General features: G+C 45.8%; 1 protein-coding gene across 1 annotated transcript in view; it reads left to right on the top strand.

Annotated features, from left to right (window-relative positions):
* Window positions 1–21,132, top strand: part of LOC144891299 (uncharacterized) — a 168,314-nt gene that overhangs the window by 88,691 nt on the left and 58,491 nt on the right. The window contains exon 5 of the mRNA XM_078773978.1: window positions 16,748–16,833. Coding sequence (XP_078630104.1) covers window positions 16,748–16,833 — 86 coding nt within the window. The remainder of the gene's footprint in view (window positions 1–16,747; window positions 16,834–21,132) is intronic.

Here is a 21,132-nt window from a genome sequence, read left to right as displayed (position 1 = left end):
GCATCGCCCAGGGGCTCATTCAGGTCGACGGCCTCGGCGGTCAAGATCATGGTCTTCCGACGGCGGTTTCTTCATCGTCCATCCTGAAAAATACTTTCTTACACACACCATGATCAAATTCCTAGCCCCCCGTCCCACCAATTGGCATTTAGTTACCTTATCTCTCAGATGGTTGGCTTATTCATAGCCGCATTTCCTGTGTCGTGTCTGGAAATTCAAATGCCATATTTACTTTCACCAATTTCCGAAAATACCTTCCTTTTAATCATCTTCCCTACATCTAATAATACATGATTTACCAACCATTTCCCCCCCAACCATAATCGGTCAATGGAAATAATCGGTATTCTCCCCTTCAAAATTTCACTGTTATCCTATCAATACCTGGACATTTTTTCCCTTCCTTCCTAGATACGCGAATTTCACACCAGTATATACCCACTGGAAAAATTATCTGAAAAATAACGAAATCGTCTCCAAGTTCTCTAGCTAATCTCCGTCCGCAATCACCAACTCTACCCTCCTGTGCATTTTGCCTTAGGTTTTAGAACCTAGAGTCTACCAAAACAACAACAACTAGCCTCCCAAAGCCATTTCCCTGCAAGAGCGGGGGTTAGCCTTGCGGTCCCCATGACAATCTTCTTCATTTTGCTCTATCACCTCCCTTTGAGCAATAATTCAATTGATGTGATTCCCACATACCTGGTGGAGTTCTGTTCACCTGGTCTGCAGAGCCGTGATCCAATCTTCACCAGCCCCCAATCACCTCCTTGATTGGGGTCATTCTGCATGTAGCAATCTAACACAACGTTTTTAAACGAAATTCACAACTTTACATTCATTGGTCCCCCCAGTGCAAGCCAACCCCTTGCATCACCTTCTTATCACAAAAACAACAGTCCATAACTAACCACTTTCCTTTATTTCCTGTCTTTTCCATTAACTTTTTACAACCTTTTCCCCTACTTCCTCAACAATTCCCAACAAAGTCACCTGTCATTGACAAATAATCCATCTGAGTCGACTTTCCAATCCAATCATCTTTGCACTTTCCACGACCTTCTTCACACTTCCTCCCAAACCTTTCCTTCAGACACAACCCACATGAGTTATGAATACAATTTCCCCTTTCAGGCGCGTGTCTAGCCACTCACAAAGTGTCCACAAGACAACGTCACCATATTTCACACCTCGGACCAGCCTGGGGTCCATCGAGAGATGCATCCTCAGGTTAAAATCACCTCAGCTCTTGAGAGCTCAATTTTGTTCCATGGCCTATTCTGACCCATCTTGGCCCACCACCACCTCTACCTTCTGCCAAGCAAGAGGCAGGAGCATCATTACTCCCTCTTCCCTCTGCCTACCATAACTGGCAGACAGACAATGGCGAGCCACAAGCCCCAATGTTCTTAAACAGACAGATTCAACAACATCCAATAAGTGAATTCATTTTCCCAGAACTCATTCCCCTTTCCAACCAACATTTACACCTAAGCTTTAGGAACATGCCTTGTTCCAGGTGTGTGCGCATCCACATCCTTAAATTGGCCGACCCCCATTTGTATCCCGGCTGCCCCACCACCTGGAGCATGGTTACCCCCAAAAATACTGGAGCATGGACATTGCACGAACCCTTTCAATACCTGTCTAAACCTATTACCATTTAACGACGCTTCCCCATACACTGTTATGGCCCCATCTGGATTTTTCAATCTTCATTTCAATTTAAATTCAACCCGATTTCCTCCAATTCCTTCCTACAGCATCACATGCACCTGTTACAGTGAATATATTTCCCCTGCCCCCTCCCCTTACTCAGGAGCCATCATTTTGATAAAATCATTTGAAAAATAGCCAATGGCAATCCATTCTGTTCAGATTGCGTGCTCCCAACAGAATACTGGATCCCAACCTCCAACCAAGCCACTGTTTCTCCGAAACAGCTCCAATTTTTTTCTTTTTCCCCCGCACACAAGTCAGTCCAAGCCAGCAACTGTACACAAAGATATCCCAGCACGCCGTGACCTTCACACCCCCACCAAGCTAGCATTCCCAAAAACAAACCCATATTGTCTTTTTTTCCAGTCATACAAACCAAAGTACACTTTTGTTTGCACATGTACTTTAACCACGATTATATGAGACTCAACACCAGGACTGCTCCGTGGAGCAAGGCACCAGAGACAACTCCCCTCTTCACCTGGACTTACCCCAGGTAGAATTTGGCTACCTACAGAGAAAGTACTTGCACAACACATTTACAAACCAATTCGTCCCCTCGTTGTATTAGGGGACATCTCGAATGTTCCACCACAATTCACAGCAGGTGACCACCCACCTGCCCTTGAAGTCCTTCTCAGTCATCTTTCCCATGAAAATGTAATCGATTTGTCTGACGCACCACGTCTGTTCAGCAAATTTTTGAGACACCCAAGCATGTCATAACACATGGGCTGTCCAATTCTGAAATCTCACGAAACCTTTTCTGAGGGTCAAATGTAGCAGACAGACAGACCGGCAAATAGGCAGGGGCAAACCCCGAGGCCCCAGACACCATCACCACACACATACCCCGCATCACATAGGAGTATCAACATTTGTCATAGGAGTATCAGCTTGAAATATACACCCGCTCTGATCCTCCAGAGCTGAGGAAACCAGCCAACCTGAGCCGGACAGCAAATGCCATATGTCTTCGTCTCAAATCGAGGGCAAAATTTTCATAATGGCAAACAATTAATATATTGCCCACATTCATCTTGGTCACCCCAACCCATCCTGGCTCTCCCCAAGAGCTCCGTGTCCGGACAGACAGACAGACAGATAAACGTACCCCCAACGTCCTAACAGGAAGGTCTCACCGAGACCCATTCAATCCACTCTGTAGGCTGCCACGATTCTTCCCGCAGGTACACACCACCCCTTTATAGTCACACTCAGTCATGCCTGCAGACGCAGTGAATGACATTCGACACCATAACAGACACCATAACCATAACACCACCATAACACCATAACAGACACAGACAGACATAACATAACAGACACCGCTCCTTTCGACAGGCACAATCCAACCCACAGCATCCATATGCCAACCTCTATCTGGAGCCTCACAAGGCCAAAAGTCGGGCATGTTCTCTGCACTCCACGCAACTAAAACCTCCAACCACACGAGGTGCCACCCAGATCCTTAGCAACACGCTCTAACTTCAACACAAGGCCTCCACCACGAACAACCAACGAAACGACAACAACAAATTGCAGAAATCCATATTTTCTGTTCACAAATTACGTACACAATCTTAGTTTAACCAACAATATGTTTCCCTTTGTCCCGATTTAAGTCCCTGTCATGGACACACACACCTGTGTCAGAGACACACACCTAGGGACCCAACCAGGTGGGTTATCGCCGGCATTCTGAACAAATCCCTATTCCTGCCATGATTCCTGTTGCAAAGGAAACAGCAGGCAGCCCATCGAGTGTCAACTAGAATTACCAAGAAACCGCTTCATATCAACTTTGTCGCATGTCACAGCCCACAACATGCCTTCGCCTCAACCTCCGTCGAGGCACTATCAGCGGTACACACGGCATTGAGCCTGCTTCGTTGCCAGCCCGAGCCATTTCGTCCCTCCGACCTGGAGGACGACCGAGAGAGCTCAGAGCTCCCATCCTCAAGTGCGCATCTCTCTTCATTCAACGCATTCCCAAGTCAAATCCCAAAACAAATTAAAACAGACGTCATCTTAAAAAATACAACTTGCCTCTGCAAGAGGGGTCTCACTAAAATCCGAAATGGACCTCAAAATAACCAATAACTTCCCCACAGCCTTCCTAGGGAGGCGTGCTCTATCATGCAGCACCCTTTACCTGGTGCACACCTTCCGCACACACTCGTCGTTCGCACACTCCATTCCAGGTGTGCATTCCTTCTCACCTGCCACAACCAACTCGTACTCCGTGCCACTCTCAGCACCTTCCCTGTGTCTTTGCACCAATGCATCTCCAGGATGCATTACGCAACCCATCCACACATCATTCGCACGGTGTGAGCCACATCATATACCGACAGTTGAAACCTCGACCGTTTTCATCCCTCGGATGAGCGTTCGACCCACATTATCTTCTCCAATACTTTCCCCCATCCGCCTGTGGGGCAGCTTGTCTCGCATTATCTGCCCTGAGACCCATATGCATTTTCATAACTAAATCATACCACCATCGCTTGCCTGGAAAGCCATTGTCCGGCGCATTGATCAACACAAATGTGCCGATGCATCGTCCAGCTGGCATTCCGCATCACATCCGTACCTCGGTCTTGTAACTGCCAATCTCTATTTCATCCGCTGTAGACAACCTCATTCACCTCATTCAGAGAGACCTCATCCACACTATACATCATTCATTGTATGGACAATGGACAAGAACAAGACTTCCTGTTGGCACCGGAAATTCATTATTGTCTTGAAATCCTACATTCAACCACGTCAATCGCCTCATTTAATATACTTCGCGTTACTATCAACGTTAATTCAGCATTCCTCTTATAATGCCATTATCAAACAATGTATTCCTCATGATATTGCATGGCAGGATTCACAGGCGACCACAATACCGACATGGCGCATAGCACACCGCATGAAGTACCTTGCTGGCAAGGCATGAACGACTCACGTGTAGGAAAGTTGAAGTGGCCCACAATGCATTTGGGCACACATCCTCCAGCTCCAAGCAACCTCATAGCAGGGTTCTCCCCCGACCCCCGTACTCACGCATCTTCCTGTTCCATAATGCGCCTTTCTCTCCAGACGGCTCTCCCACACTCGTCCGTCTCAATCCCAACTGCACCTGTTCACAGGATTTTTGGGTCTCTCCCAATCTTCTGCTTATCTCGCCGGCCTCCATGCTAGCCGGCCTGCATCCCCATGCGGCAACTCCGCACGTTATTCTTTCCCTCATCTTCAGTTTTTCATAAAGGTGCAACCACCCGATGCGGCTGGTTGCATCATTTTCTTTACCTGGCTCATTATAATCCTTTTTCCGCCTGACTCGGCCACCCGAATGCATTGAATACACGCACTCCGTCTCCAGAACTCAAATCATTCTAGTTTACTTCAGATTGAGTATTACTCCGACATACCTTAATCTCCCTCAAGATATTTAATTAACGTGCACGGAACATTTTCCCGTCCATGCGCCCAGGCGGTCGCTCCCAGCGCACGGCAGCACGACCACTATTTGCAAGAAGCAGCTCGTGATGCGTAGAAGGCGCAAGGAAGCGCCCCGAGGCCATCCACCGAAAAATCCTGCCTTTTGATTTACCGCGCCGATATTTCCCTAATCCGGTCCTCCCGCGACGCTAACTCGCGGTCAATGCTTGTATAGCGCTTCTAACTTGTCTAACTTATCACCCATGCCAGGGCTTTTCTAAAGGGGTTCTCCCTTCTTAATTTAGCTTAACACTTATCCTGGCCATCCTCCTTGGGTCCCCTCCGTTAGTCCGCAGCCAATACTTTCTCTGGTTACTATCAACCCCATCAACTCCATCTTGTCTCTAGACTGCCCTGCCTGGGAAGTTCTTGGCTTTACCAAGAAGTCCCCCCTTTTTGCTAACTGACCCCCATTTCTTGGTTCATCAATAGACGACTTGTTACCCGAGCCAAATAGGCCTGTACTTACACACCAGATTCCAATTTGTTCGTGATCCAAGCACGGAACGACAAAATAGAAGACAGACAGCCTGGGTGAGTAAACGGAGCTCAATTTGGAAAGACCCCTCAGTATGAAAGCTCACGTTAATCGAATCAGTGCTGGCCAGCCTCTCCGCTGTGTCCCCACAGGGTCTGCCTCCCAAATATCACTCAGAGTCGGATCCCACTTCTGACACCAAAACTGACGAGAATAGAACCATGTTCCACACCTTGAGTTCAAGAGATAACAAGATTTATTGATGAACCAATATCACAGCGCTGTGGAGGGTGTAAGAGTCATACCATTCACAATTGAACAGCATGGCCACATACACTCCTAGAAAATTGGCAACCCAGAGTCTCTTTATATACACAAAATTATACAAAAAATCTCCGCTGAAAAATGAGCACGGACAAAGGAAAACTGGCTCGACCTCGACATCTCCCACCGAAACCCTATCTTCTTTGGCATGGGGAGAAAGAGCACAAGAGCACCGTGACATTCTCAAAACTTATCTTCCATGTTGGCTTTTGGTCAAGGACAGACAGACGCGTTTTCACGAGGGGGTCTAACGGAGCAAGCGGTTTCACTATCTTTCTACATTTTTTGGCACAGTTGGACAATAAAACATAGTTAAAAAGCAAGAGGGAACATAGTAAGCTTAATCCTTTTCACAAAGCAACCATTATTAAATGCAAACCACAATTACATAAGGCACAATAAAAGGCATGATCTCGACTTTCTCTTTCTCTGTTCCTTGTTCCTTTCTCAAGGTTTCCTTTCTCAAGCACCAATTTCATATTCAACGTTAGTTTCGTCAAAATACTTCTCTGTTTTCTGACAGAATTCCAGGTATCCTGGAATCCTTGTTCAAGCAGAAGAACATTCAGAGCAGCGCCAATGTGGAAATTGTCTCATGGATCATGGTACTTGAGAGATGAGAGACCATTCCATCCCAACTTACAGAAATAGATCCCAATTTGACCAACAACATCTTCCAATGTGACACTTACCTTTGGTACAGGTTTGAATATTCCAGTTGCTGGAATCATCGCTGCTCTGATCCCGGTGCCATGGAATGTTACGATCATCAGGTGTTTTGGTATTACGATCTCCATTGTCTGTAACATACTGAACATGGTGTTCTTGAGTAAAGCCTCGTGTTACGTCTGTGACCTTTTCTTTACTCCCCCTTCACCCCCTGGGTTTGACTTGCCCTAAATGTGGACCTTTCTTTTCTCTCTGATGCTTCTTCCTCTTCTCCCCTCCCCCCCCCCCCCCCAACCCCCCCTGAGTTCGACCAAGTGGTTCTCAGCCCATGAGTATAAAGCCTATGATTGGCTGTGGGGTGGGAGAGAATAAGGAAGTTGATGCAGAGGAGGAGAGGGTGGCCATTTTGAGGAGGAGAGGGTGGCCATTTTGAGGAGGAGAGGGTGGCAATTTTGAGGATGACTCATTGCTGAGTGCCTTTTGCTTGTTGGGGGGTTGTGTTCGATCGAACTAGTGCTGCCGTATTTCTACCTTGCGGACTATATGAGGTAGGGCCTGCATTGGGGCCTATGGTGGGCCTGCATTGGGATCTACTGTGGGGCCTATGGTTGGGCCTGCATTGTGGCCTCCTGGAAGGGGGGGGGTGGCCTCCTGGAAGGGGGGGGGGGGGCATGAAGACTATGTTTGCTCAAACTCTTGCTGCGGCTCCTCCAGTTAGGATCCCCGATCTTGCATTGAGCTTGACACTGGAGGATACGGTGCCGCCCACCAACTCATCGTCTGGGTCTGTCCTCTTTGGACATTTTCCGGACCATCGGACTGCAGGTCCTCCATTGGAACTGGCCGGATTCCAAGTGGTTCCTTAAGGTCACCCTGTCCTTTACATTAGCAGCACCCTCCAGCTCCCTGGCTGCCTATTCCTTCACCCTCGTGCTGGCCTAACCTAGTTTTTCTTTTTCCTTCTTTGTTGCCTCCTTCTTGATGTGTATGAATATATTTCCGATTGTTATAATCCACAAATAAAGGTGGTTTGATCACATGTGCAGGCAGGTGTGCTGCAAGCTGTAAGCTGGTACCTCTGTTCCTTGAGAGGATGCTCCATCCATTTCAAATTTCTTCACTTCTCAATAAGATTATCACTCCCCATGGCGATTCAATGATTCTATCAAAGATTTTCAGCAAAATGTTAGTTCATTTGGACCCCAAGACCTATCTGTAGTGAAGCAAGTCGAGTTATTGGCCTGGTTGTTTGCGTGATTGGCTGTTGAGTATCTGAACCAACAAACGAGCTTACATTAACGCTTTGTGGAAAAATAAAATATTTATATTCTGTTCCATTCGTCAGGTTCCTTATGCTCAGATTTTAAGGTTCGTTCCGATTTTATTGAGTTTTGTAACAATTTACATTTTTGAAAAGTTTGAGAGATTCTGACTCCATAAACCAATGTTTCCATTTGATTTGAAATCATTTATTTTAGAAATAAAATCAAAACAAATTGGAAATGACATTTTTTTCATTTTGGTTCTTTATTCCAACTTTATTAGAACATGCAGAACCTCAGTCACGTGATAAACTGAATGATGAGTAAATCAGTCCCTTACATATTCCAACCTTGTTAGAATGTGCAACCCCCTCCCACCCCCCCTCCCCCCCCAGTCACATGATAAACTGAAAACTGAATCGAGAGTAAATTAGTCCCTTACATATTCCAACCTTGTTAGAACATGAAGACCCCCAGTCATGTGATGAACTGAATCAAGAGTAAATCAGTCCCTTATATATTCCAACCTTGTTAGACGTGCAGACCCCCAGTCACGTGATAAACTGTATCAAGACTAAATCAGTCCCATAGAGTCTTACATGTCCCAAACTTGTTGGAATCCTTCATTGTTTGGATTGAAAACTCCATTTTGCTGCAAATCTGAAAAAAATAGATTATGACAAGTCAGGAGACGACGATGGTTCACGAGCGAGCGGTATTCAATGACAAAGGACGGACTAAAACCGAAACAGGCCCGGACTGGGGGTCGGAGGCCCACGTGGCAGGTGTCGGCCCCCAACATGCGGTGTACATGCCTATTTACAAAGGGCCCCAATGCGCTGCGTGCGTAGGCCTTTAAGAGCCAGCTGGACGTAATTGTGTGTGGTGCTGGCCCGGAAATGTCAAAACGAAGGTTACTGACCTTGAAATGAGATAGAAAATAATGTATAATCAGTTATGAGGTTAGTTAGCCACACAACAACGAAAATTCGGTTTGATTCCGACAACTTTGAAAATTTGACCTTTGTGACCTTCAAAGGTCGAAGATTCTGAGATTTGTTGGAAAACTTATATTTTATGATGTATGTGATAATATAAAAAGATGTACGACATTTCACCCGATCAGGAAGCGAACAATGTAATAAAACCATCAAAAATCTACTTTTCTAAATTTCATGACCTTGTGACCTTGACCTTGGGCGAAAATGAAAAATCGAGCTCCGTGCGGCTAGACACATGACATTGGCCTCACCAAATACTGAAACCCCTGTCAGGTTCCACCAACTCCCTCGGAGAAGATGTCGCTTGAACTCGATTACCCCCTAAAAAGACATATTTTTCGGGCGTGGCTCCGCCCACAATGGGCGCAATACGCCCACTCTTGGCAGGACACAACTAGATAATGATATCAACCTCCCACCCAAGTGTCATCAAGATCGGATGGTATCATCGGGTAGTTATGCTGCGGACAGTCAGACACAGACAGACAGACACACACTCATGACGAATATAGTGGTCACTCTGTTTGATAACTCGTGAACCAAAAGACTCAAAGTTATTTTCTACAAATGTGTACATAAATCAGTCCCTTACACATTCCAACCCTTACATCAGTCCCTCACAATAAATCAGTCTCTTACAATCAGTCTTGATAAGTACACAGCACGTTTAGCAGTGGCCATTAAAAAACGAAATAATATAAAATCAAGCTCATGTTTAGCAGGGAAACCAAGTAAAAAAACCTTCAAAGTAAAGGTTCCCCGAATGCATTTTCGCGGAAGTGTAGTTTAACTTTAACCAATGAATCAACGGAGAGTCTTTCACAATTAATTAATTCATGAAACAAGGCCTGACCAGCTACCATTTTATTTGATAATTTGGCCTGCGGGGCTTTAATTTCAGCCTGACCGGCTTCAATCTTTGGAACAAGACGAGCCATCATGGCCATTGAAGGGCACAGACACTGAATTTGTTTGATGTGATTAAACATATTTTTAAAGTAATAAACAAAGAACTGAAGTTTTTTTTTTAAGTCATCTAATTTCTTTGAGATGCTGCTCTTTAAAAAGCCAACCTGTCGGGTACCGCCCCTATCAAAATATGGAAAGATGGAGTCATCAGGAGGAACCCGAATAGGCAAAGATTGATTCATCAGGAGGAACCTGAATAGGCAAAGATGGAATCATCAGGAGGAACCCGAATAGGCAAAGATGGAGTCATCAGGAGGAACCCGAATAGGCAAAGATAGATTCATCAGGAGGAACCTGAATAGGCAAAGATGGAGTCATCAGGAGGAACCCGAATAGGCAAAGATAGATTCATCAGGAGGAACCTGAATAGGCAAAGATTGATTCATCAGGAGGAACCTGAATAGGCAAAGATTGATTCATCAGGAGGAACCTGAATAGGCAAAGATGGAGTCATCAGGAGGCACCCGAATAGGCAAAGATGGAGTCATCAGGAGGAACCCGAATAGGCAAAGATGGAATCATCAGGAGGAACCCGAATAGGCAAAGATGGAATCATCAGGAGGAACCCGAATAGGCAAAGATAGATTCATCAGGAGGAACCCGAATAGGCAAAGATTGATTCATCAGGAGGAACCTGAATAGGCAAAGATGGAGTCATCAGGAGGCACCCGAATAGGCAAAGATGGAGTCATCAGGAGGAACCCGAATAGGCAAAGATGGAATCATCAGGAGGAACCCGAATAGGCAAAGATAGATTCATCAGGAGGAACCTGAATAGGCAAAGATTGATTCATCAGGAGGAACCTGAATAGGCAAAGATGGAATCATCAGGAGGAACCCGAATAGGCAAAGATAGATTCATCAGGAGGAACCTGAATAGGCAAAGATTGATTCATCAGGAGGAACCTGAATAGGCAAAGATGGAGTCATCAGGAGGCACCCGAATAGGCAAAGATGGAGTCATCAGGAGGAACCCGAATAGGCAAAGATGGAATCATCAGGAGGAACCCGAATAGGCAAAGATGGAGTCATCAGGAGGAACCCGAATAGGCAAAGATAGATTCATCAGGAGGAACCTGAATAGGCAAAGATGGAGTCATCAGGAGGAACCCGAATAGGCAAAGATAGATTCATCAGGAGGAACCTGAATAGGCAAAGATTGATTCATCAGGAGGAACCTGAATAGGCAAAGATGGAGTCATCAGGAGGCACCCGAATAGGCAAAGATGGAGTCATCAGGAGGAACCCGAATAGGCAAAGATGGAATCATCAGGAGGAACCCGAATAGGCAAAGATGGAATCATCAGGAGGAACCCGAATAGGCAAAGATAGATTCATCAGGAGGAACCCGAATAGGCAAAGATTGATTCATCAGGAGGAACCTGAATAGGCAAAGATGGAGTCATCAGGAGGCACCCGAATAGGCAAAGATGGAGTCATCAGGAGGAACCCGAATAGGCAAAGATGGAGTCATCAGGAGGAACCCGAATAGGCAAAGATTGATTCATCAGGAGGAACCTGAATAGGCAAAGATGGAGTCATCAGGAGGCACCTGAATAGGCAAAGATTGATTCATCAGGAGGAACCCAAATAGGCAAAGATTGATTCATCAGGAGGAACCTGAATAGGCAAAGATGGAGTCATCAGGAGGCACCCGAATAGGCAAAGATGGAGTCATCAGGAGGAACCCGAATAGGCAAAGATGGAGTCATCAGGAGGAACCCGAATAGGCAAAGATTGATTCATCAGGAGGAACCTGAATAGGCAAAGATGGAGTCATCAGGAGGCACCCGAATAGGCAAAGATGGAGTCATCAGGAGGAACCCGAATAGGCAAAGATGGAGTCATCAGGAGGAACCCGAATAGGCAAAGATAGATTCATCAGGAGGAACCCGAATAGGCAAAGATTGATTCATCAGGAGGAACCTGAATAGGCAAAGATGGAGTCATCAGGAGGCACCCGAATAGGCAAAGATGGAGTCATCAGGAGGAACCCGAATAGGCAAAGATGGAGTCATCAGGAGGAACCCGAATAGGCAAAGATAGATTCATCAGGAGGAACCTGAATAGGCAAAGATGGAGTCATCAGGAGGCACCCGAATAGGCAAAGATAGATTCATCAACAGGAACCTGAATAGGCAAAGATGGAGTCATCAGGAGGCACCCGAATAGGCAAAGATAGATTCATCAAGAGGAACCTGAATAGGCAAAGATAAGATTCATCAGGAGGAACGTGAATAGGCAAAGATGGAATAATCAGGAGGAACCTGAATAGGCAAAGATGGAGTCATCAGGAGGAACCCGAATAGGCAAAGATAAGATTCATCAAGAGGAATCCGAATAGGCAAAGATAAGATTCATCAGGAGGAACGCGAATAGGCAAAAATGGAGTCATCAGGAGGAACTAGAATCGGATTTGGGTTTCAGTTGCAACTCCTCTACCCCCTAATCTATCCAGGCACAGCTAAGTGAGCCTCACAAAAACAATTTACAAGAGTTCACCTCTCCGTAGACACATCATCATACTAAAAGACGCAATTTGGTGTCTGTCTGATGATTTTTGACCGCGATACATTCGGTCATTATTCATCCAATCTGAACGAAACTTAGCAGAAGGACAAAGGGTCACACAATGAAGGTTGTGGCGAATGAAATTGCCCCCCTCCCCAAGGGTGTTTTCCCTGCCAATGGGGATGTATGTTGAGGTTTGTATCCGTGTTAAGTTAGCTTTATCGTTCCGTTTTTCCAAAGACGCTTTGAATAATAATAATAATAATTCATTTATTTTGTATAGCGCTTTTCCAGAAGCCCAAAGGCGCTTTGACAGAGTGGCAAACATAATGCATAACAATACATGAAAACAACAATTGCAAAAAGACAAGAATCAATAGGGAAATATTTAAAGCAAAAGGAGGGAGAAGGAGAAGAGATAGTCAGGGGTTAAATGCTGTGGGTTGAATGTTGAATGCAGTGTTGAACAGGTGGGTCTTTAGTGATGTTTTGAATGTGGTGAGTGAGGAGGAGTCTCTGATGGTGTGAGGTAGTGAGTTCCAGAGGGTGGGAGCAGCGATGGAGAAGGCCCTGTGAATAACAAAACTAATGATAATAGCACAATATTAATGTTATTACAAAACAATATTTGTACTAATAATAATAATAATAATACATTTATTTTATATAGCGCTTTTCAAGAAGCCCAAAGACGCTTTGACAGAGTACAAAAAAACAAGTGCAAAAAGACAAAAATCAATAGGTAAATAATCAAAGCAAAAGGAAGGAGAAGAAGAGATAGTCAGGGGTTAAATGCTGTGGGTTAAATGTTGAATGCAGTGTTGAACAAGTGGGTCTTGAGTGATGTTTTGAATGTGGTGAGTGAGGAGGAGTCTCTGATGGTGTGAGGTAGTGAGTTCCAGAGGGTGGGAGCAGCGATGGAGAAGGCCCTGTCCCCCCAGGATCTGAATTTGGTCCGGATGGGGGGGGGGGGGGGGGTCAGGAGGTTGGTACCAGCAGAGCGGACGTTGCGGGTGGGAGTGTGTCTGGAGAGGAGGTCAGCCAGGTAGGATGGGGCCAGGTTATGGAGGGCTTTGTAGGTCAAGAGGAGGATTTTGTACTGGATTCTCTGGGGGATGGGGAGCCAGTGAAGCTTGTAAAGGACGGGGGTGATGTGGTCACGGGTCCGGGAATGGGTGAGTAGACGGGCAGCGGAGTTCTGAATGTATTGGAGTTTATTGAGGGTGAACCATAGAGGAGGCTGTTGCAGTAGTCCAGACGGGAGGTGATGAAGGCGTGGATGAGGGTTTCTGCAGCCGTGGAGGAGAGGGATGGACGGAGACGGGCGATGTTTTTCAGGTGAAAGAAGGCTGTCTTTGTGATCTGTTTAGTGTATTTGTCGAAGGAGAGGGTTTGGTCAAAGATGATGCCAAGATTCCGGATGTGAGGGGAGGTGGATACTGGGAAACTGTCGATGTTGAGGGCAAAGTTATGGGTGGATTTGGTGAGCGTTTTTGGGCCAATGATGATGATTTCAGATTTATCATAGTTAAGTTTGAGGAAGTTGATTTGAAGCCAGGATTTTATTTCAGTGATGCAGTTTGTCAGGATAGAGTGGGTGGCGGTGGAGATGGACTTGGTGGAGATGAAAAGCTGGATGTCATCGGCGAAGCAGTGGAATTGGAGACCATGACGGCGGATTAAGTGACCAAGGGGGGACAGGTACAGGATGAAGAGGAGGGGGCCAAGAACTGAACCTTGGCGGACACCTTGGGGGAGGGGAGCAGTGGGGGATTTGCAGTTATTGATGGAGATGAACTGGCGTCTGTCAGAGAGGTATGATTTGATCCAAGAGAGGGCAGTGCCGGTAATGTTAAAGGTGGTTTCAAGTCGGGTGAGGAGGATGGTGTGATTGATGGTGTCAAAGGTGGCGCTGAGGTCGAGGAGGATGAGAATGTTGAGGTTGCCAGCGTCAGAGGAGAGGAGAAGGTCGTTGGTGATTTTGAGGAGAGCAGTTTCAGTACTGTGGTTGGAGCGGAATCTGGATTGGAATGTTTCATACAGGTTATTGGCAGAGAGGTGATGTGTAAGTTGAGTGGCTACAGCGCGTTCCAAAACTTTTGACAGAAAGGGTAGGTTGGAGATGGGTCTGAAGTTATTTAGGGTGTCAGGGTTGAGTCCAGGTTTTTTCAGAATGGGGGTAACAGCAGCAATTTTGAGGGATGGTGGGACGATGCCTGTAGACAGTGAGGAGTTTATTGTTGCAGTGATAAGTGGAGAGAGAGCAGGAAGGGAGGCCTTGACAAAGCTGGAGGGGATGGGGTCAAGAGTGCAGGTGGCAGTTTTCATTCCTATGAGGAGTTCAGAGAGGTCAGTAGGGGAGACTGGGGAGAATTGAGACAGGGGTTGGCAGGATAAGGGGGGGCAGGTGGTTTGAGGGGGAGCGGTGCGGTGGTGGTTAAGCTGTTGTAGATGTTGTCAATTTTGCATTGGAAGAATGAAAGGAAGGAGATGCAGTTGTCTATTGTGAATGACTGGGTGGTGGTGTTCAGGGGGCTGAGGAGTTTGTTTATTGAAGAGAAGAGTGCTTTTGTGTTTCCGGAGCCAGAGTGGATAATTTGAGAGTAGTAGGCGGAGCGGGCGCGGGAGAGGGCATCTTTGTAGTGTTGTAGGTGGTCCTTGTAGGCTTGGGAGTGAATTGTGAGACCTGTTTTATTGCGGAGTCTTTCAAGTTGGCGAGCACGAGTTTTCATCAGGCGGAGTTCAGGGGTAAACCAGGCTGGGGTATTAATAATAATAATATCCTCCTTCCCCAATGGGTGTTTCCCCCTTAAACAAACGACATATGTTAATAGCTTATCGTGTATAAACATCTTATCGTGCCGTTTTCATGGAAGCAAAGGCCTCGAAAAGAAGTAAAAAAATTATAATCCACAAACACATATGATTACCTTTTCAAACAGTCGCTGATGCTGTTTAACACGAAACAAAGAAATTTGGAGGAATCCGGCCATCAATCTATGCATATCACGTCAAAAAAACAAAAAGGCACATGATCGTCGATCTACTGCAGTCTATATACCCCACAAGCTGGCTGACCAAGTGTCCCGCATTTTACGAGATCATCCTGTTTTTTACTCAATGGTCCCGCATCCCATTTCAACCCTTCTCGGGACGTCATTTGTCCCGTATTTTTCATCCTCCGAACAATATTTGAAAAGCGAAAGGAAAGGTGGCATGTAGCGCTGGCGCGTACGCTTCCATCATGGCAACAATATGCCATCAATAAGGCCAAGCAGCAGCCGAAAATGAAACGCAGTCATGACGTCATTGGACGTCATGGGTTACACGGGACTGATGAAACTTTGAAGGGCCAAAGTTCACTGACAAAGAGGAAGGCGACCACAAAAAGGATGTGTGTTCGTGAGGAATGGCTGCTTTCCACCAGTTATGACTGGTTGATGAAGGAGACTGAAAATTGTCATGGAGCTTACTGTACAGATACAGTGTGCTCTCGGAGTTTTTCGGCGGCTTCTCTGATATCAAGCAGCACGCTTCAGGAAGCAAGGAAAGTCTAAATTGATTGTTACCGCAACAGCCAAGGGATCAAAACCTTCTTCACAGTAAAAGAGTTCAGAAGCAGAAAAGGTCACCTGGATAATAAACATTGTAATGAAAGTTTGGTAATTATTTACTTTTTCACGTAAACATGTTGTGATTCTCATTTTCTCATCAGACTTTTTAAATGAACTTCCAGCATTTTCCCAACTTTTAGTGCAAGTTTCCATTTGGAAACACGAGTGTTTGTGCCTTTATTTAATTTCCGCTCAACTCCATACGCTCTACAAACTCTTAACCTCAACCGATTTTCAACATTTAAACAGCAGAATTGAGATTAACAGCAGTTCCGACAACTTAAAAATTGTTCATTTGCTAAAAACGTGTCCGCGCGTCTCCCAAAAAGAGATAACACAGTTCATCGACATGAGGGGGAATGAATTTATTTATTTATTTAACCTCGAATGTTTCTCCCTCTGATTGTGAATCAGAATCCCTCATCGGTTCCTCATCATTTGTATATGTGGATCTCGGACAGTATCACATGTTCCTTCTCAGCAAAATGAGGTTTTTTATTTTGAAAATTCTCCCAGGCAAATGACCATCTCCCATTATCCTGTTTAAACTTGGGATCGCAGGATCGCAAATGAGGTGAGGTCTCAGTTGGAATCACCAAACAAGCCCTCTGCATTATGGGTAATGTGGTTGTGTTGTACTGTAGTTGGTGCTGTTCTGATATTTTCTGTCTGACACCGAACTGTTCCGCACCGTGTGTGCTGCAGCCAAAGCCGTGGGTTCGTGTGGCCTCGTGAAACATCTGGTGAACATCCTCAACTCCAAACCACTGCAGGAGAGACTCCATGAACCGGTACGGAAATCTCTTGTGTGGACCCTTATCATGCAATTCTACAACGTTTATACAACATTTATACATTGATACAACATTTACAATAAACAAACTATTGTGTAAAGCACCCTGTGGGTTATCTTGGGGGGTTAATAACTCGTGCACATCAAGTGCTGCACCAAGGATCCTTCAGTGAAGTGCCTTGGAGATGAGGAAGAGGACACCACCCGGTTGTTAAAGTTTTGTAAAAAGCAAAATGTCCGAGTCAAACAATCAAATTATGATAAACTTTTTCCATGATGACGAACTCGGCCTGAACCCTGAACTTGACCTTTCCTCCCCCTGTCCTCACACATCATCTGCATGTTGTACATGGCACAGAGGTTAATAAATAGGATTAGTTAAACACGCCCACATTACTGATGATGAGTTAACCAACACACTTGTCCCATTGGATCGGGGGCTGAACAAGCTGTCCCATTGGTCGAGGTACCGTCTCTCACTTCCCTTGTAAACATGCGCAGCACCATCAAGATCTCACACAGGATTCCCGCCTTGAGGATTCGGTTCCGTATTTTCACACAAATAACCCGCGGATTCAACATTAAAGCTCCAAAAATACCAACTGCAGACGATACTCGAGTGCGGGTTTTACGGTACAGATTTTTTGTAGTAAATTATCCGAATCAACTCAGGAGATCATGACGATCATTTCGATGAATCACATTCCACATCATAAAACTCCAGTTGTTCTCCACAAAAACCATGCACAGCAGCTCGGAGTCGGCAAGTGTGGGTCTGTCGCACTCACTGACGTCACTCTCGTCCTCTTCTTCTTCAGACATTAATTATCCCACCTTTCTTGAAATCGTTCACAGTGGTTGATAAATTAACAGCAATCCATGTTCCCACAACCCGTCGACAAACTTCGGCAGAGCTGCTCTTCTTCATTTTCCTAGAGGCTGTGTATTCGTGCAGGCCCTCTTTCATCCATTTCTCCCAACGCTCGCAGATCTTCAGTTTGAACACTCTTTATGCTGATATCAGGAGGTTGTCGCTTTTATGTGAGGCCTACAGGGATGGCAGCAATTTCGGTGTCGATTTTTATCGCTTTTTTACCGAGTCGCACTTATTGATAAGGTGGCTTACAGGAAATACCGTTACAGACCAAACAAAAGCACCAAATTTTCCACAGAATTTATTTGGGTACATTGATTAATTTCAGAAGTGGAGCCATAAAACATGGAAAACAAAAAATTTCCAGAAAGTGATGCTGCTCTTAATTATACATGATTTATTGTTTACTAGGGCATGCCCGTACGTGGGTGCCCGTTCCTTGCCAAAAAAAAAAAAAAACGCTACCCGTACGCTCTACCCCGCCCGTACGCCCGTACGCCCGTAAACAAAAAAAACAACGCTCTTCGCTTCCGCCCTTCGCTCTGACTGAATTGGGAGAAATAATGCGCATAAGAAATCGAGAAATTATTATTTTCTCCGGAAGAAATCGAATTACGAACCGTAATGGCGCAGGCTCTCGGGCTCGCAACAACGCGTTCTGTGATTGGCTGCCGGAAGTGAAGTCTTCACTGTCGCAAATGTGAAGCGATGAATACGATGAATCGCAAATTATTTTTTATTAGTTTTAAAACATAGTTTAACGGCAACATAGTTTTCCAACGTGAAATAAATGAATACGCTCTCGAATGTGCCGTCCGAGGCAGAGTCTGTTCGCCACGTTCGGCACACGTGATAGCTCGCTGCTCTCTGATTGGTTGAATCGTTTTTTGGACATAGCTCGGTAACTACTTCTCCGATTAATATGAAACCTTGAAAAGGCACATCCTCGGGTCCCCAGCAATATACCTGGCAAGTTTAAAGTATATCGGACCCGTGGTTGTCGAGAAACAGCGGTCACAGACATACAAACATACAAACATACAAACATACACACAGAGATTACTGGAATTATAGATAGATATATGATTACTTCATACATGTTATAAATCACATAGTTATTACTAAAGATCCAACATTTGCCCAAGATAATTGAAATGTTAAGGAGAATTTTTTTTTTTTTCCTTTTTAGGGCCATTTCCCCTGTTCGAGCGGGGGTTAGCCTTGCGGGCCCCATGACAATCATCATGGTTCCCTTTTTGAGGTTTTTTACCTGTTTTTTTACCATGTTTTTATGGCTGGATGCCCTTCCTGACGCCAACCTTTTTTTTTTTTTTTTTTTTTTGGATACAATATCGAGGCTCGTGAAAGAGCTAACATTTATCACACAAAAAGACAAACCGACACACAAAACACAAAAAACAAGGGGAGCGGCAGACAAGATGGGGAGAGAGGGGGAAGGACACAAACACAACATTTGAGAGCAGGGACATCGGGAGGACTTGGGGGGAGATGGTAGAGGAATAAAACATATGAACACTGCAAGGACTCTGGGGTGAATTACCGGGGGTAGAAAAGATCAAGGTTTTCGATGGGGGAAGATAAGAGATGGTGGTGAACAGCTGTTTTAAAGACCTGGAGGGTGGAGTGGGATTGAAGAGAGTGAGGGAGTTTGTTCCAGAGGCGGGAGAAAAGGGGAATGAAAGAGTGAAGGTGAGCAGAGAGCCTAGACTTTGGCAGTTTAACCATAAGAGGGTTGCAGGCAGATCTTGTGCGACCTGAAGGAATATTGGGGGGACACAGCACAGAGAGAGCTGGGGGAGCAAGGCCGGAGAGGAGTCGGTAGAAGACAGAAAGACCACCAACCTGCCTGCGGTGGGTGAGTGAAAGGCCCTCGGAGTTGACTACATCGCAGGAGATTCCAATGATTCTGAAAGCTTTGGCCTCAACAGCGTGAAGCCGAGCAAGGTGTGAGGCAGGAGCACCAGCCCAGAGGGGGGAACAGTATTCCATTGAGCTGTGGATGAAAGCCTTGTATGTGGTGAGGAGCTCAGGTGTGCCAAGGAAGGACTTCGCACGACGGAGGATGCCCAGTCGGCGACTGGCTTTGGAGGCCAGCTTGGAAATGTGGTTTTCCCAAGAAAGATCATGGCAGATAGTGAGACCCAAAAGCTTGAGCGACAGAACTTCTTTGAGAGGATTGTTGAGAAAGTAAATGGGAGGGTTGTCCAGTCGGTCCTTTCGGAGAGACATTGTAAGAGTGTGAGATTTGTCAGGATTGAAAGACATGTTCCACTTGTTTGACCAGTCTGTGATTTTGTCCAGGTCTGCAGAGAGTGAGGAGGCTGCAGACTGCCGATCTGAGGGATGAGGAATGGAGCGGCAGATAGTGGAGTCATCAGCAAAGAGATAGAGAGGATTTTCCAGAGAGTCGGAGAGGTCATTGATGAAGACCAGAAATAGCACAGGGCCCAGAACACTACCTTGGGGAACTCCAGCCAGAACAGGAAGGGAAGATGAGAGAAATCCATTCAGGGCCGCACGTTGTCTACGACCAGAGAGGAAATCCGCAAGCCATGAGTGGAGATTTCCCTGAATACCATAGGAGGTGAGTTTGGTGAGCAGAGCTGGGTGCCAGACCGTATCGAAGGCACGTGATATGTCAAGTGAGACAGCTCTGATTTCCTGTTTGGCATTGAGGACCTCCATCCATTGTTGAGACAGCAGAAGCAACATGTCCAGAGTAGAATGACCTGGTCTGAATCCAAATTGATGATCAGAGATCAAGCCATTGGAGAAGAGGAAGGATTTGATATCTGAAGCAATGATGGATTCCATGACTTTGCTGATAATTGGGAGCAGGCTGATTGGTCTGTAGTTGCAAGGATCTGTTTTTGCACCTTTTTTGTGTAAAGCGGTAATGTTTGCTGATTTCCAAGATGCTGGCAGATGACCTTGAGCAAAAGAGAGGGTGAAAAGAACAGAGAGAGGGTGAGATAGAGCGGCAGAGCAGGATTTTAGGACCCGAGGGCTGATGCCATCTGGTCCAGTTGCAGATTCAGAGTCGAGGTTTGATGAAAACCTCTCCACCTTGTCAGGAGAGAAGGACACAGAGTCCAGGAGCAGTTGGGTTCGACTGGGAAAGGTGGGAACAGAGAGAGATGGGTTTGGGACACAAGATTTTGAGGCAAACACAGAGTGGAGGCATTCGGCTTTGTCACGTGCGGTGTCAACTGTGTAGCCATTTGAGGTAAGGGAGGGGATGGAGGGGGAACAAACACCAGAAACGGATTTGACCAGACGCCACCAGGATTTGGAGGAAGGAGACAGGTTTGAGAGTTCAATCTTGAGTGTGGAGAGATAGTGCTTCCTGGCACTCCTGAGGGTAGAAACACACTTGTTTCGAGCTTGGTGGAAGGAACTGAG

The sequence above is a fragment of the Myxine glutinosa genome, chromosome 3 (assembly GCF_964187855.1).
Source record: "Myxine glutinosa chromosome 3, kmMyxGlut1.1, whole genome shotgun sequence".
Lineage (NCBI taxonomy): Eukaryota > Metazoa > Chordata > Myxini > Myxiniformes > Myxinidae > Myxine > Myxine glutinosa.
Note: the sequence above shows the minus strand (reverse complement) of the source record. Positions and strands in the feature narration are given on the sequence as shown.